The sequence below is a fragment of the Rhinoraja longicauda genome, chromosome 30 (genome assembly GCF_053455715.1).
Source record: "Rhinoraja longicauda isolate Sanriku21f chromosome 30, sRhiLon1.1, whole genome shotgun sequence".
Taxonomy (NCBI): domain Eukaryota; kingdom Metazoa; phylum Chordata; class Chondrichthyes; order Rajiformes; family Arhynchobatidae; genus Rhinoraja; species Rhinoraja longicauda.
The window spans coordinates 24,123,849-24,140,464 of record NC_135982.1 but is presented as its reverse complement, the minus strand read 5'-3'; the positions used below and the strand labels follow the sequence as shown (position 1 = coordinate 24,140,464).

The window sequence follows — 16,616 nt, the reverse complement described above, 5'->3', positions numbered from 1 at the left end:
TTGTCAGTAGACTGCCTAAGCATTGCCCCCTGTATCTGGCCATTCTATGGTGAGTGAACCAATATTCTCAACATCTGGGTGTGCAAGTGTCAAACGTTTGGAATCTCTGGGTGTACAGGAAACAAGCGACAGGAACCAAAGGTGTAAAGTAATATGTTCCTTCCAAACATTCCAGCCCTTCCACATGTTTCAAATTATTAATTTCAAAAATATTAAAACATTACTTTCTGAAAGAAATCTATCAAATTTCCATAATCACGATCAATATTAATCATTTGGTGGTTGTCTCGCAGATTTAAAAATCAGTAAGAACCCGGTAACAACTGGTGACAGGAATATTCTGGCTGCATCCCACGCACAGTCCATTTCCCTGACTTTCTTTGCTGCTTTGCCTGAGATTTCCGCAGGTGCTGCCATCTATTCTTATTCTTAACTCTACCTCATTCAGTTATTCTATGACTATACTTTTTTTTTAAATTACACCACTCTGATTTCGCACTATAATCTTGCACCATTCTGCTATTTTGCACTTGTCATTGTATTTATTAAATATACATTACTATATATTTGTTGTTTAGTCTGTCCACAGGAAGAAACTTCATTGCACACTGGTCTATATGACAATAAACTAATCCAAATCTGATTACAAATTCACAAGACCAGTACTCTGTGCTCACCTTTGTCTGATTTCATAGCAGGCCAATCAACTATGGATAACGAGGGTGCAAAGTGCAGCCTTTACAAGGGCATTTCCTGAAACCTCTGGAGTTGGAATCCACCTGGATTTTCCCTCGGTTCCTGTTAATCCTCGGAGTGCTCATGGATGTCATAACAACATGATGTTAACCTATTTCAAAAATGAAACTGTCTTGATGTTTTGGAAAATTTGAATCCATCTGAATTTCAGATCAAACCTGGTGACTAGATGAAGGTTTGCAGGTGTGTCATCCTATATAATGATTTAGAAAACTGAGTTTAAATACCAAATGGGCATTTTCAGAATTTGAATTCATCTTTCAAAAGATGAAATCAGTAAAAGCAACTAAGAAACTGTGGAACTATCAGAAAACCCTAAAGCTCATCTAATGAAGGAAGTCTGTTGCCTTTCCCTAATTTGAGCTGCGCGCGATTCCAGTTCCACACACAAAACCGACCGGGAAAACTCAGAGTTCTAACAAATTCAACAGAAAGAATCGAATCATCATCAAGGGTATTCTGAGATGGCAGGATATTGTATCTGCCGGGTTGTGGGCTTTTGTTGTTGACAAATTATGGAGGATGGGGTGGAGGGAGTCAGAGAAAAGGTGCTCAGAAAGGGGAGGAAAGGGATATATGCAAAATCAAAGGATGAAAAAAGCCTCATTAAATTAAAAAACAGCTATAACTGTAAACCACAGCAATAGGGAGAACAGAGGCCTCGTTAATAAGAAAAATGAATAATGGACTAGCTCAACAAAAAGCATTCAGTTCCAATTTGTCTTGACACGATATCAGATGACGCGGTGATTTAATTTTCATGCAGAGCTCAGGAAACACTTCCTCTGTATGTGACATAGTTCATTGTAGGGTCTCAAGGACAAAGTGCAGTGTTTAAAGTAAAGATTGAAATAATAAATGTAATAATAATGCCTTGGAATCGATACAGTTGATAGCTATTCTCCTCCCAGCCAGCAGGGGTAGTAGTGGACTTAAGGAGGCCTTATCCTTTGCCATTGTTTTGATTTTTGACAGATAACACTTAACTTGATCTTTGATGGGCTGATTTAGCTGATATATACGATCAGGAAGCTTGAAGAAAATAAATAAACTTCCTAAAGGACGAAACACAGACTGTACAGCTTTGGTATATTAAGATCTGATATATTAGTGAGAAGCAAAATTGTTCCTGAAGTCAGGTTGCTTTGAAGAAATTTCTTTTTTCTCGAAAAAAAATTGGACAAGTAAAATATCTAACATCTGTTTGCTTAAAAAAACGGAAAGAAAAATGTCTGCAATAGTCGTCTCCATTACAGAATTTGGCATTCAAACCCAGAACTGGGAGGAACGTTGGGGGATGCGGTGGTATTTGTTTGCTGCTGAAATTAGTGCCGTGAGAACACTTACAGGTAATTCAATGAGGGATCTGCTGAGCCTGGAGAAATCTGGTAATATGAAAATGTAAGAAATTGGTGGAGTTGAAGAATCACATTCTTCCAAAACCAAATGAGACACGAGAAAATGCAGATGCCAAACACAAAATGCTGGAGGGACTCAGTGGGTCAGGCAGCATTTGTGGATGGAATGAACAGATCAAAGACGTACAGGTATGTAGGTTAATTGGCTGGGTAAATGTTTAAAAAAATTGTCCCTAGTGGGTGTAGGATAGTGTTAATGTGCGGGGATCACTGGGCGGCACGGACTTGGAGGGCCGAAAAGGCCTGTTTCCGGCTGTATATATATGATATGATGATATGATATGATCACATTTCGGGTCAGGACCATTCTTCAGAGTGATTGGGTTAGGGAAGAGAAAGTGGAGGAGGGGCGGACAAAGCACGAGCTGAGATTTATGGCAGTGCTGAGATCCATGGGCATGGAACTGACATTCACGAATATAGTCTTGAAACTCATGTTTACAGTGAAGAATCCCATAGGGTCAGAGTAGAGTCTCTTAGACGAAGACACCCTGGACCAGGCTAAATGATAATAACCGTGTTTCAATGTATAACAGCTCCCAGCTAAGACTGGTCATCAGAGAAATGAAAATCAGTAAATACAGATGCTGGAAATCTGAAATAAAAATAGAAAATGCTGGAAACACTCCGCAAATCAGGCAATACCGACGGTCTCTGTTCTTATTAACTCTATATTCCATTCACAGATGCTATCTGACCAATTGGGAGTTTTCAATAATCTCCATTTTTTATTTAAGACTAGCAAAGCTCAATTTCAAAATTTGTGGCATATTCAGAACGGGCAACTTCTAGTCCATGGCATCAGCACTTGCAAGAGACACAAACAAGGAGATGAGAGGAGGACAAACAATCAGAGAGACAGACAGAGATTATGAAACATATACCGAGGAAGGTTAAGCCAGACTGACACACAGCCACATAACTTCCAGGTACATTTCTGGGCTTCGTGTGGTGAGTGATTCACTTTTCTCCGCAAAGACAGTACTTCCATGGCACACTTCATGATGGTTATGAAATATTCTTCATTTGACTGGAAGAATACCATTGAAATACCTCTCAAGAAACTTGTCATCATCCAGCCCAAAGCAGTCACTTCATTAGCACCCCATCCACTATCCTAAACATTCTCTCCTTCCAGATACATCACCTATATGTTCCACGTCTTTTCTATCAGTAGGTGTGAATCATGGAATTCCCCATATAACACTGAGTGCTCCTTCACCAGATAGAGTGCAGCATTGACTAACTATACCTCCTCAAGAGCAATTATATATATTATCCATTTATTTATTTCCCGGTCAATACAATACAACAGATTGACCAGTTGTGAAAGTTAAATAGTGCGAAATCATTGTATCAAAAATAAAACAATATAATCACACATGATATTTTCTGACCGAAAAAAAAGGTGTAGGCAGAAGCCAAAGCTTATTGTGCCTACCCTTAACACTTAACAAAATATAATAAAAAAAAACACAACATCATAAGTCAGAAGCAGATAAACAAAACCATTAGGAGTGGGCAACAAATCCTGCCATTGCGAGCAACGCCCCACATTCTGCAAATTGATTAAAAAAATGCCTAATGTCTGTGCGTGAAACAAGAATTGTGGAGTCGAGGGGATGTACAATCAGATCTGAGCCGTTTTCTGGCAACTGCACATTATGTGCAGGAACCCTGGTGCGAACTATCCTCTCGGTCTCAGCAGCAGCGATCGTAACCTTTGCTGCCACATAGATATGATTAGTGACCAGTCCCAAAGATATATTCGTATTACATTTAAGGCTGTCATTTTAGTGATCGGCAACAGTTTAAGAATCTGTAAGAATCTTTAAAGAAATAGAATGTCTCACCGCCATGTCCACGTTTTCCCGTCCCTGCAGAGGTTGATCCATCCTGTCCACCACCGGGGTGCAGATAAGCGGGGGACAGACCATCGAGGCCCGTATGATGGGTAAGCTCAATGATTTGAACTCCTTAATAGCCTGTTCCACCTTCAGCTCCTTTCCGGCTTTTGCTGCAGAGTGAGAGCAGAGAATGATTCGAGCTGGAGTCAGGGACAGTGTTCCCTCGTTCCACATCAACTTTGCCAACAGATCAACGCAGAAATTGGTACAAAGGCACCTTGAAGCCAGATATTATTGATCTCCCCACAGACTGTGGCCAAGAGACCATTAATCAGCAGCATCAGCTTCAGAATTACCCTTGGTTCAGTGAATGATTGAAGTAGTAACCGGGGCACAGCATAATGCAGTTCTTTGCAATCTCAAATCAGACCCGCTAGTTGAAGCAATGCAGTATAAGCTCTCTCTTTCACCCGAGCATCTTGGCGACTGCCCACCGAAGACCAGACCACCCTCCTTATTCTATAATAAACATACTTCCTTTCATAAGAACACATCACATTTTGATATGCACTCAACATAGATCTGCCTCTGATATACTTTCAATATCAATCATACTATAGCACACACCATACATTAACTACAACTCTGGCACATACTTGTTACTAATCACCTTCAACACGCACCTGATCACAATCTGATACACACATAACACTAACCACACTCTCTGCTTGCTTAACACTGACCTGCTGCAAGTTTGACACTAACTGTGCTTGGTATATGATCAATGTGAACTCCATTCTGATCCACCATGGCTCAAGCCATATCCCATTGCACATAAAGCCTGCTCCAAAACAAAGTTACTGTATATAATACACTGATACAATCTCAAAATTAACCATTAGAATGGATGCATTTGAAACAGGATACTTAAGCCTGCACCTACATTCAGCTGATCCAGCAACTCAGTCTAATTTTCAAATAATTTCAAATATCCCTTGATCCCATTATTATCTGTTAGTTTCAACACTGCTTATATTCCTGTACATTGGTCCCCATCTGGCAGATGCCCGAGACTAGTCAAAGTGTGGAGTGCGCTCAACACAGAAACACCCTGCACTTGGATCACACTGCACTCACAGAGTGATGACCTGGAACAGCGGCACAGAAGCTGCAGTCAGGAAGTATAAACTGGTCCGTCAGCTTGAGTCGTGTCTCGCAAGATCACCGGCAGTTTGACCCCTCATCTCAAGATGGCCGAAGCATCAGCTCATAATTTGGTCATGGCAAGAGGTGGGAGATAAAGGGAAGGCTCCCATAATGTCAGTTGTTACGTTCGGATAGACTTTCTATACCTGAAGTAAAGGTGTTTTAATCACCAAACAAGGAAATCTTGCGTGCTGTGATTTATCAAGTTCCTGGGTGCAGCTCTTGCACAACAGGCTCAACAGTTCAACCCTGCCTGTTGTAAGTGGAGGCAGGCACAGGAACATTTATGCAGCCGAAATGAGGAAGTCAGTTAATTAATATTGTGTTCCTATGGCTCATAAACAGCAACATAATAAAAACAAGATAATATGCTTGGATGATAAGGGCTACAAAGGAGAACTCCTCTATGATTGTTTACAATAACAGATCAAACACATTCAGCTGAGGGGGACACAATCTTAGTTTAATGTCCCACCCAAATAATAATTACTACAACAGGATAATGATCAGTAATAACTACAACATGGTTATGATCAGAAGCCATTAAAGCCGGCAGACTACTGATCTATTTTTTTCAATCTCATTACACTGATAGTGGCGGCGCCTAACGGCTGCGGCTCGCTAGCAGTCTGTTCGTCTTTTTTTTTTTTTTTTTGTGTGTCGGTGTTGGGATGGTTTTTTTTTGTTTTTGGTTGTGTATGTGTGGGGGGTGGGGGGGTGGTGGTGTGGGTGGGGGGGTGGGGAAACCTTTCTCTTTTAGGTCTCTTCCTCACGGCGCGGGGTGCGGCTCGGCCGCGGGGCCTAACATCGCCCGATGCGGCTCGGCCGCTGGACTTAACATCGCCCGGCGCAGCTCGGCCGCGGGGCCTAACATCGCTGGTGCGGCTCGGCCGCTCGACTTAACAGTGCCCGGTGCGGCTCGGCCGCTGGACTTAACAGTGCCCGGTGCGGCTCGGCCGCGGGGCCTAACATCGCTGGTGTGGCTCGGCCGCTGGACTTAACAGTGCCCGGTGCGGCTCGGCCGCGGGGCCTAACATCGCTGGTGCGGCTCGGCCGCTGGACTTAACAGTGCCCGGGCCGCGGGGCCTAACATCGCCCGGCGCGGCCGCGGGACTTTTCATCGCTGGTGCGGCTCAGCCGCTGGACTTAACATTGCCCGATGCGGCTCGGCTGCTGGACTTAACATCGCCCGGCACGGCTCGGCCGCGGGGCCTAACATCGCTGGTGCGGCTCGGCCGCTGGACTTAACAGTGCCCGGGCCGCGGGGCCTTCCATCGCCCGGTGCGGCTCGGCCGCGGAGCCTAACATCGCCCGGTGCGGCTCGGCAGCTGGAATTAGCTGCGCACGGCTCGGTCGCGGGGCCTTCCACCGCCCGGTTCGGCCGCGAGACGTTTCGGCGCCCGGTGCGACTCGGCCGCGGGGACTTCCATCCCCTTGCGGGGACTGTGCGGGTCGGTCGGGGACGAGCTGTCTGTCCGTGGGCGTGGGGAAGAGAGTGGAAGTTTTGTTGCCTCCATCACAGTGAGGGGGTGTTTGGAGTCACTGTGATGGACGTTTGTGTTGGGGTCATGTGTCTTGTGTTCTTTTTTGTGTGTGACTGCTATGTAGTTTCGTTCGGTACCTTGGTACCGAATGACAAATAAAGCTCTGTTGGCAGCAGATTGCTGGCTCGAGCATGGCAGTGGAGAGCAATTGGAGCAAATTCAAAGGACAAGTCCGGTGTTGAGGGCATGTAGCTCAATGGGGCCTGGGTGCAAGGGGCATTGGTTTCCAGAAGCAGACATTGTGTTGTCATCCAGAACACATGATCTGGGCTATGGTGACAGAGCAAAGTGAAAAGCATGTAGAACACTTAAACAATTATATTTTCTCAAAATTATCCTGCCTCTTGCCTCTACTGGTTCTAATTTTGTAAATCCAATTTTGTTTCATCTACCTTTTGTTTGGTTAGCTGATAATATATATTTCTTATGCATGTTCTAAGTTATGATATCAGTATTTGTGCAAAAAAACAAACAAACAACCAGCGTGGATTAATGTTACTAAAATGGGAGCGAGAAGAGAAAGGTGAAGCAAACAAAGGAAGTTGAAGATGAAGATAATTCTTTGCTTCAAGAGGTACCACTATTGTCCACTATTTCAATGGGGAGACAAACAACTGACCAAGGCAATTATAGCACTTGCTCAGCAGACAGAGCTTCTGGTAATGTTGGCTTTCAACGCAAGGATTTACTTAACATTGTGCGTGCCTGTCTCAAAGGAGCCTTACCTACTACTTAACTCTTACTAAGCCTACCGAGGGAGTGTTTGGCACTGATATTGGATAACACAATGTACATGAATGTGATTTGAACACTCTAAGCTAAAATTAATCTGTTTTGATTGATCCCTCCTTGTTCAATTATTTTTTCGCCAGATTGGAAAAAGCACCAAGTTTGAACTAATCCCAAATCCTCAGAAATAGGAATATCCTCAACAAACTTTAAAGACATATCCTGTTAAACAAAGGACAATCAGCCTAGGTCAGAGAGCACAGCAGAGCTTTAATAGCTTTTCAATCGGGGTGTCACTAAAAAGAGGTCCTTGTTACCTGAGATGGAGTATAATCATATCCACTTTTATTCATGATCACAGGGTAAAATTACCATGGTTCTCAGAGCCACATCCTATTCTCACAATGCCACATCCTATCCTCACAATGCCAAAGCATGAGGCATCTCCCTGTATTTATCTATATTACAACTGCGGTATTATTCTGTAGTGATTTTAATGAGCTAGCCATGTTTCACTGTAAATGCCCTGGAGATTGGTGCTATCAACAATGTGAAATTGTTTTAAAAGTTTGCTACTTTTTGTCCTGAACCACATATGAATAGATCTGATAACAGGGCAAAACGATCACTTCACGAGAGAAATTTTAGTTTTTATCAAATTTGTGGTCGTTGTTTATTTAGATTTCCAAAAGATATTTGAAGAAGTTCCTCTGAGATGCCACGGAATATAATTGAAGCACATGAAACTGTGGGCAATTTATTGGCCTGAATACAAAATTGGCTGAGTGCCAAGAGAATGAGGTTAGAGATAATGAAAGATACTCAAATTACGACGATGAGACTCGCAAAGATCTGTGCCAAATGGTGGAATATTCACTAATGTTATAAATGACGTACATGATGGTAATAGAAAACCATTTATTCATGTTTGCTAGTCTTACATAAGTTTTGGACAAAACATAGGATGAATTAAATTACTAAAAGATATGAATTGGAGGACAGCCAAGTAGTGGTGATTAACAATAACAATTTATTGTGTTCATTTTACTAAATGCATGAACCATGTGTCACCCTTGAGTTTACAAAAAGTCAACATTTGCTTCTTTGAACTACTTTCAACCAATCACCTTGTCTCAGAGCTTAGATCCTGATCCCCATCCTGTTGGCCCTGTTCTCTAGTCTCTCTATTCCCCTCAAACACCCATATCAGAATGGAGCCATCTGTCAGGCTCTTGGGTGCTCTCCCCAAGCTCTTGATTCTCTCACACCCACCCAACCCAACCCTTAACCCCAGCTTGCAATGGCCGATCTATTACATATTCTGATTTTATTTTATAAACTAAGCAAGGAGTACAAACGTATTACTTGAGACACATGCTGCCTGCCAATGTCTGGTGGAAGGAAACTGGTGACCTTGAAGAGCACAGAAATGGAGCTGTGCAGACATCTGAAGGCTTTAGGACTTCCAAAGGTCATTTGATACGGTTCCTAAGAACTGTCAGTAATAAGCTGAACAGGGGGAACTACAATGACTAAAGGAGGAGGATTTATCAGATGTCCTGGGATGGAAGGGCTCATCTTGGGAGCAGATGCGGCAGAGACAGAGAAATTGAGAGTGGGGGATTGCATCTTTGCAGGGTGGGAGGAAGTGTAGTCCAAATAACTGTGAGAGTCGGGAGGTTTGTATTAGTCGTCAATCGATAATCTGTCATGGAGACAGAGAGATCAAGAAAGGTGAGGGAGGTGTCAGAGATACACAGTTAAACTATGAATATTAAATTATTCTATGAGGGGTTATAAGGCAAAACATTCTTCATTGAACCATTTTTGTTTACTCTTATCTTTATCAATGCAATAAAGCAGCGATTAATTTATGATTTTTTTTTTAATTGCGTGTTTGAAATTTTGAGTTGAACAACAGCCACAATTAATAGATGAAATGAATTAGGCAAATCTGTGGTGAGTGGGTTTGAGAGTAAGAAAACGTGAGGTTATTCGTTCTTATTTTAACATAAATTAGAAAGGCACATTTGCCAAATGGTTAATGCTAGAACAGATTTGGAATTATAGATATGTTGTGGACAGGTACAGAAAATATTAGAAACAAAAAGAATGGAATGCTGGATGTATATCTGGAGGACAAGTTTAAACAATGGAAGTCATGCTCTAATTTAAAAAAAGGCTCAGTTAGACCACATCTGGTGTACATATTGGCTTTAGGTGGGAGTGAACTATCGAACTAACAAAACCATCTCACACTGAGGAGCTGGTCGACACTGTTAAAGTCTGCAATTTTTCTCCTTTATCCCTAACTACCCTTCAAAAAGTTTGTGGTGGGCTGCTGCAGTGCTTACATGAAGTTTTTATTCCACAGTGCTGTTGGCAAAGAATTTCAGGATTTAGATTAGCTACTGTGAAAGAACAGCAATCTATCTCTTACTCTTAGATAGAGACAAAGATCTATCTCTAGGCTCTGAGATAGATCTGAGGTAGAAACCTCAGTCCAGAACCAGGGGCCACAGTTTAAGAATAAGGGGTAGGCCATTTAGAACGGAGATGAGGAAGAACTTTTTCAGTCAGAGAGTGGTGAAGGTGTGGAATTCTCTGCCTCAGAAGGAGCTGATTGTGGACTTCAGAAGGGCTAAACATCCAAGGACGTACACGCCACTGGAGATAAATGGGTCTATTGTGGATAGGGTGAGCAGTTTCAAATACTTGGGAGTCCGCATCGCAGAGGATCTGACGTGGGCAACGCACATTGCCGCACTGGTGGGTAAGGCTAAGCAGCGCCTTTACCACCTTAGACAACTGAGGAAATTCAGAGTGTCTCTGAGGATCCTTCATTGCTTCTACTATGGGGCTGTAGAGAGCATCCTGTCCGGCAACATTACAGTCTGGTTTGGGAACAGCTCTGCCCAGGACAGGATAGCCCTGCAGAGAGTAGTGCGTTCGGCAGAACGCACCATGGGAACTACACTCGTCCCCCTGCAGGACCTATACATCAGGAGGTGCAGATCCAGAGCAAGCAAGATCATGAGGGACCCCTGCCACCCCAGTAACGGACTGTTCCAGATGCTACGGTCAGGCAAACGCCTCCGCTGTCACGCTGCGAAAACGGAGAGGATGAGACGGAGTTTCTTCCCACAGGCCATCAGGACTGTCAACTTATATAACCCCAGAGACTACATTTTTGTCGACAATAATAGTAACTTATTAACTTTATTTATATGCTGTAACTGTAATTCTTTTTGTGCACAACCCGCAGGCATTGCCACTTTCATTTCACTGCACATCGTGTATGTGTATGTGACAAATAAATTTGACTTGACTTGACTTGACTTGACTTGAGAAGGCAGTGGAGGCCAGTTCGTTGGATGCTTTCAAGAGAGAGCTGGATAGAGCTCTTAAGGATAGCGGAGTGAGGGGGTATGGGGAGAAGGCAGGAACGGGGTACTGATTGAGAGTGATCAGCCATGATCGCATTGAATGGCGGTGCTGGCTCGAAGGGCTGAATGGCCTACTCCTGAACCTATTGTCTATTGTCTATAAACCATAAAAGCCTCCTCATCCAACACTTGCAAAACGTAAACTAACTCAGTTCAGGACAAGCATCAGTGCTGTCTACAAATAGGTGCTACAAGAAACTCATCCATGAGCAGTGCTCCCGGCAGTCTGTTGTTCATTCTACCTGCTAGCTTGGCAAACAGTTTGAACCTAGCACTGGCCCCTAGATCTGTGATAATTACAGCGTCACTGAAATAAATCTGAAATCGCGAATGCCCCTCAGGAGACAACCTACCTTTAACTTTCAGGAAATGTCCCCCAAAACGGTATGCTTCAAAGTACAAGGCCAGAGGTGTGTAGGAATGGTCCAAGAAAATTTCCACTTGGTTCAACTCAATTCCTTTCCTCTCAAATACTGGCACCAGTGTCTCCCTGCAGAAGAGATAAGCGCATAACTAGAAAATAATGAAAGTCCAACAGTGGCAATTGATCCACTGACAGAACTTGATTGTGTCTATGATTGTCACAGTCTCACCGTAAAGGTAACACACAGACAGAGTCCATTTGAGTCCATGCTGGCTGGCTCTGTGTGAGAGCAATCTAACCAGTCACACACATAGCTCCAGCATTCTCATTCCTTTTGGATTACACATTCCATGATTGTGCATCAATATGGAAGAGGTAAATTTGGGCCTGTAATTATGCTACACTTAATCACTGTAAACTGGCAGTGTTTGGAGTATATAAGTGTATCACACTCACCAAAGTGAACAGCAAGAGAAGAGTTCTGTGATTGCATCGCAAGGCTGTGTTCAGATTTGTGAGTGTGAACTACTCGGTCAGTTTGGAACAGGCCTTGAGGTTTATGGAGTTGTGCCCCTTGGGAAGCAGCGAGGCTTGATTAGTGCTGCTCAGGAAGGCACATGGGTTTTATTATATGAAAGTAAACTCAAGTCCTTGAAATATCAGCAGCAATTGCGGAATGGCCTGATGACACATTGACTTTGACTCTCAAGTGTAATCTGTAACAGCTTTGCTCTGTCTGGTACTGGTTGGCCACAGTATGGCACACATGCCTTTGTGCATTATCTGAAAAAATTACTAACGGCAATTAATTAGTCGTGCATGGATTACTAAATGCTAGTGTGTGATAAACTCACGTATTTTGCTTCTCCGAGAGAATAATTAAAAGGGTTAAGAAGTTGGGGTTCCAATTCCAGCCTGGTTTACTATGAGGATACAAACATTGGCTGTGATGACTCACTGGTTACTCCATAACAGAACCAGTGGAACTAATGGACAGTTAATGTTCTCAGGACTGCTTGGCAAGGGATGCGACAGATTCGTGAATCTTTGAGAACCTCTCCTACATACCCTAGAGTCCTTTTCTTCATTGCAGGGACAATTTCTGTCTCAATGTTGACATTCAAATCAAACTTCAGAGTGAAACATTCCTTACTGGGGTCCTGCAAAACAAGAAGAGAGAATCAGCATCCGGGAGCAATGCTGGATAACAGGAGTTGGGGGAGACACAATAGGAAGTATAGGACAGACAATAGTGTCTCTCAATAATAACCCCACTATTTTCCACATCACAACTGAACAGGACTATATAGCCTCCAATATTGGAGTTACACTACTTATGTTATTTATGGTATAGGTTTCATAGCCAGTCCAGACCGGTAACACAAAGCCACTTAGCTCTGGTCATCATAAATGCCATAATGGCATCTCATCTGATAAGATGTCATAATGACATGCTCTACTATAAAATCAGAATCAATATTGGAAAGTAGTTTATCCCCTCCCAAAGTCCAGTCCTTGTTGCTTCTGTCCCGGGAGAGTGCAGCACAACATTTTGGAGGCAATTTAAGTAATGCCCTCGGCAGAAATTTAAGAAGGAGATAGGTGAATAGGATGGGTGGGACTTGGGAGATCAGGTGACATGGAGCCCATGACATTGAACACAGTTCACGATGAAGATGAACCTTACATCAGTGTGTCGACGGCGAGCTTTCTTCTTGCTTAACTTGAGTGCAGAATTTCTCTTCTCACTGTAAGGTAGAGAGAATTCAATAAGAACCTGCTTTACCACAAATACAATACCCTCCATCACCTTCACGCTCCCCCCACATTCATTCCCAGCTTCAATCAAATGAAGGGAGCCATGTTAAAGGACCTTAGGTAGGGATCAATTTCCCTTCACTCTCCAGAGCCTTTAGTATATTATTGGGTAAGTCTGCTTGCTGCATCACAGAACCAGCCTGAGAGAAATGCATGATTCTGTCCTCAGGATGTGCAGAGTTACCAGGTTTTGTGTCAGGACCCTTCTTCTGAGATGCTGCCTGACCTGCTGAATTACTCCAGCAGTTTGTGTCTTTTTGGGGTATTAATAGTTGATAGTCACATATAGGACCACAATTCTAGATAGTAACAGCCTCAGAGTGCAAGCAATGTCAATACCTAGAGAGATGTGATCAGGCACACTCAATGTTTGGACAAAACTGGAAAGTCTTGATCAAAGTCCTGGTTCAGTAATTTGGCAATAATTTAATAATTTCAGCCTTGCTTAAAAGAAAATTCAGATAAAAATCATCCACAGGTTTAACTCTATGTCCCGCCCACTCCCCTGACATCAGCCTAAGGGTCTCGACCCGAAATGCCATCCATTCCTTCTCTCCAGAGATGCTGCCTGACCTGCTGAGTTACTCCAGCATTTTGTGTCTACCTTCGATTTAACTCTCTGGTATTTGGTTTAAGACACACTTGAGCAAAATGCTCTGGTTCTGGATAGACCATGAACTACTTTTACCTCTTTCCATCCATTCCACTGTCATCATCTTCCTCCTTGTCCGACGAAGTTCTAGTGCGGGGTGGGCACGATCGTGTTGAGACATTCCTGGCCAAAACAGATCCTATGAAAACAACAGGAGATAAGGGTTTTGCCAAATCCTATCTTTGGTGCTACCTTTAGCTATCTCTATAAATCTAGGAAGCATAATCTTTCAAGAATTTGATGCTCACACAACTCAAGCTTCTTATTTGGAGGAAGGAACTGCAGATGGTGGTTTAAACCGAAGCTAGACACAAAAAGCTGAAGTAACTCAGTGGGACAGGCAGCATCTCTGGAGCGAAGGAATGGATGACGTTTCGGGTCGAGACCCAAGGGTCTTGACCCGAAAGGTCACCCATTCCTTCTCTCCACAGATGCTGCCTGTCCCGCTGAGTTACTCCAGCTTTTGTGTCTACCTTCAAGCTTCTTATTTACCTACAGTTTCCACCACTGTCGGCTGTGTCTGCAGCCATTTTGAATTTTTTTCTCTGAGCCCTTATGACTTATTACTCCAATTTTCCTTCATACCATACTTTAAAACTAATTATTCGACTGAGATTTTGTTCTTGTCCAAATAATCTTTTGTAATTCAATGTCAAATTTTATTGGAGTACATTGAGATATTTTATGTAATGAGGCATAATGTAAATCCAACTTGAGTTGGATCGAGGTCTGAAATGGAGCTGAGTGATCTCTTGGCTGAATTACATGAAAAGGAAATTATGTTTATAAAGAAAATCATATTGTATTGTGTTTCCTCTTGTAAAAGATGGAATCAGAGTTTGCATTTTCCCATTCGTTCAGTTCATTGTGCATTGCTGGCAAAACCAGCATTTATTGCCAATGTTAATTGCCCTCAAGAAAGTGGTTGTCAAATGCCTTCTTGAAGCCCTGCGATCTGTGAATTTATTCCCAAATAGGGAATAGACTGGTGATCCAGATGGTTTATGTTCCAGAGACAGAATCTGAAATCCTACCATAACAGCTGTGGAATGTATATTTGGTCAATTGAATAAATTCTGGATTTAAAACGTGAGTGGTGCTGTAAAATAGCCAACTGGTTCACTTATGTCCTTTTATGGGAGGATAACTGTTGATCTTACCCGATCCAGCCTAAATGCAACCAAACCAACAGCTCCAAGAAGGCTAGCTACTTACATCAAAGATAAAAAGGGACACGTGATGTTGATCTGAAGATATCACATTGTAAGTTTAAATACATCAAACTGTTGCTTGATCGGTCTGCCAAATTTTGGCACGACTCCACAGATGCTAATGGGTTGACTGTGTCGGGAAAATCCTGGTTGTGTTCAGTTTAGTTTAGTTTAGAGATACAGCGCGGAAAGAGGCCCTTCGGCCCACCGAGTCCGAGCTGACAAACGATCCCCGCACATTAATACTATCCTACACACACTAGGGACAAATTTACATTTATACCAAGCCAATTAAACTACAAACCTGTACGTCTTTGGAGTGTGGGAGGAAACCGGAGATACTGGAGAAAACCCATGCCGGTCACAGGGAGAACGTACAAACTCTGTACAGCCAGCACCCATACTTGGGATCGAACCCGGGACTCTGGCACTGTGAGGCAGCAACTCTACTGCTGTTCCATTGTGCCCCCACGTTCAAATCTGCTGCTAGGTTTGATGCTGGATGATTTGTCCAATTTTATTATTGTTTTCCTTAGCATGGATCAAATCCGAATGACTTTCTAGGCAGTTAAATGTTAACCACAAAAGTATGAGACAAGATACATACAAGTCAAAGCAAAAGAGGTACTTCCTTCTATTAATATCTGTGGAGCAGATGGGTTTTACATAATATTAGTTTTCTAATTACAAATTAATGAAACTTAAACTTATATTTCCAAACCATCATATTGAAAATAATCCAGAGGTCTGGAAGATCCATCAAACAACTACGTCGTCTGCTAAATTTGATAGTATTGACCAGCAGCTAGAACCACTTGCACTACAAGATTTGTTCAAATTTATGCTGGCCGCAAGCAAGGTATTGGATGATTGAAGGACATGAAATCTGAAGAAGGGTCTTGGCCCAAAACGTCACCCATTCCTTCTCTCCAGAGATGCTGCCTGTCCCACTGAGTTCTCCAGCATTTTGTGTCTATCTTTGGAGGACATGAAATATGGATTGAGAGTATTATTTAGAGAATGGGAGAGTGGAGGAGGGCAAGCCTATATAACACCTTGTTTATGAATAACAATATGTTCAAGGTCAGTTGGGGAAAATGCAGTAACTGGCCTGGCAGTGGGTTGCTGTGTTTTCCTGTCTGCATGATAACATCACTGTGTGTGTGGCTTGGCAAGGTCAAAATCCTGTAAAAGCGAAGGTACTAAGAATGTTATCAGGCATCATGCCGGTGCAATCAGGAAAACACAGCAAGTCAAACAAAGAAGGGAGTGAATAGTGGAAGAGATCAGAAAACAAAGGACAGACCTTGAGGTGGGAGGTCAAATCTGATATGCCGGTCAAAATGCATTGCCTCGTGGAGTTTGCTGTCACATGATGCACAGAGGTTCAGTGGCGACTGATTGTTAATCTCCTGACAATCACCATGGTGGCATACCTGAAAGAGGAAAAGATCATGTTAGAAAAATGCTGAGCAGAAATAAACCAAAAACTGAGCAATAGGTCACACAAAATGCAACACTCCATATAAAAAGGCAATCGTATCCCAAAATTATGTGTAGATGTCAGAGTCCGAGAAGAGGAGGATATGATCAAATAGTGCAGGGTTTTTCTCCTCTAGTTGAAC

General features: G+C 42.8%; 1 protein-coding gene across 1 annotated transcript in view; it reads right to left on the bottom strand.

The window, feature by feature from the left end:
• LOC144608020 (pleckstrin homology domain-containing family G member 5-like) overlaps positions 1-16,616 on the bottom strand; it is a 55,802-nt gene that overhangs the window by 21,225 nt on the left and 17,961 nt on the right. Inside the window, exons 2-7 of the mRNA XM_078425246.1 lie at positions 16,298-16,427; positions 13,817-13,919; positions 12,998-13,058; positions 12,379-12,470; positions 11,300-11,436; positions 4,028-4,191 (exon numbers count right to left, since the gene is read on the bottom strand). Coding sequence (XP_078281372.1) covers positions 4,028-4,191; positions 11,300-11,436; positions 12,379-12,470; positions 12,998-13,058; positions 13,817-13,919; positions 16,298-16,427 — 687 coding nt within the window. The remainder of the gene's footprint in view (positions 1-4,027; positions 4,192-11,299; positions 11,437-12,378; positions 12,471-12,997; positions 13,059-13,816; positions 13,920-16,297; positions 16,428-16,616) is intronic.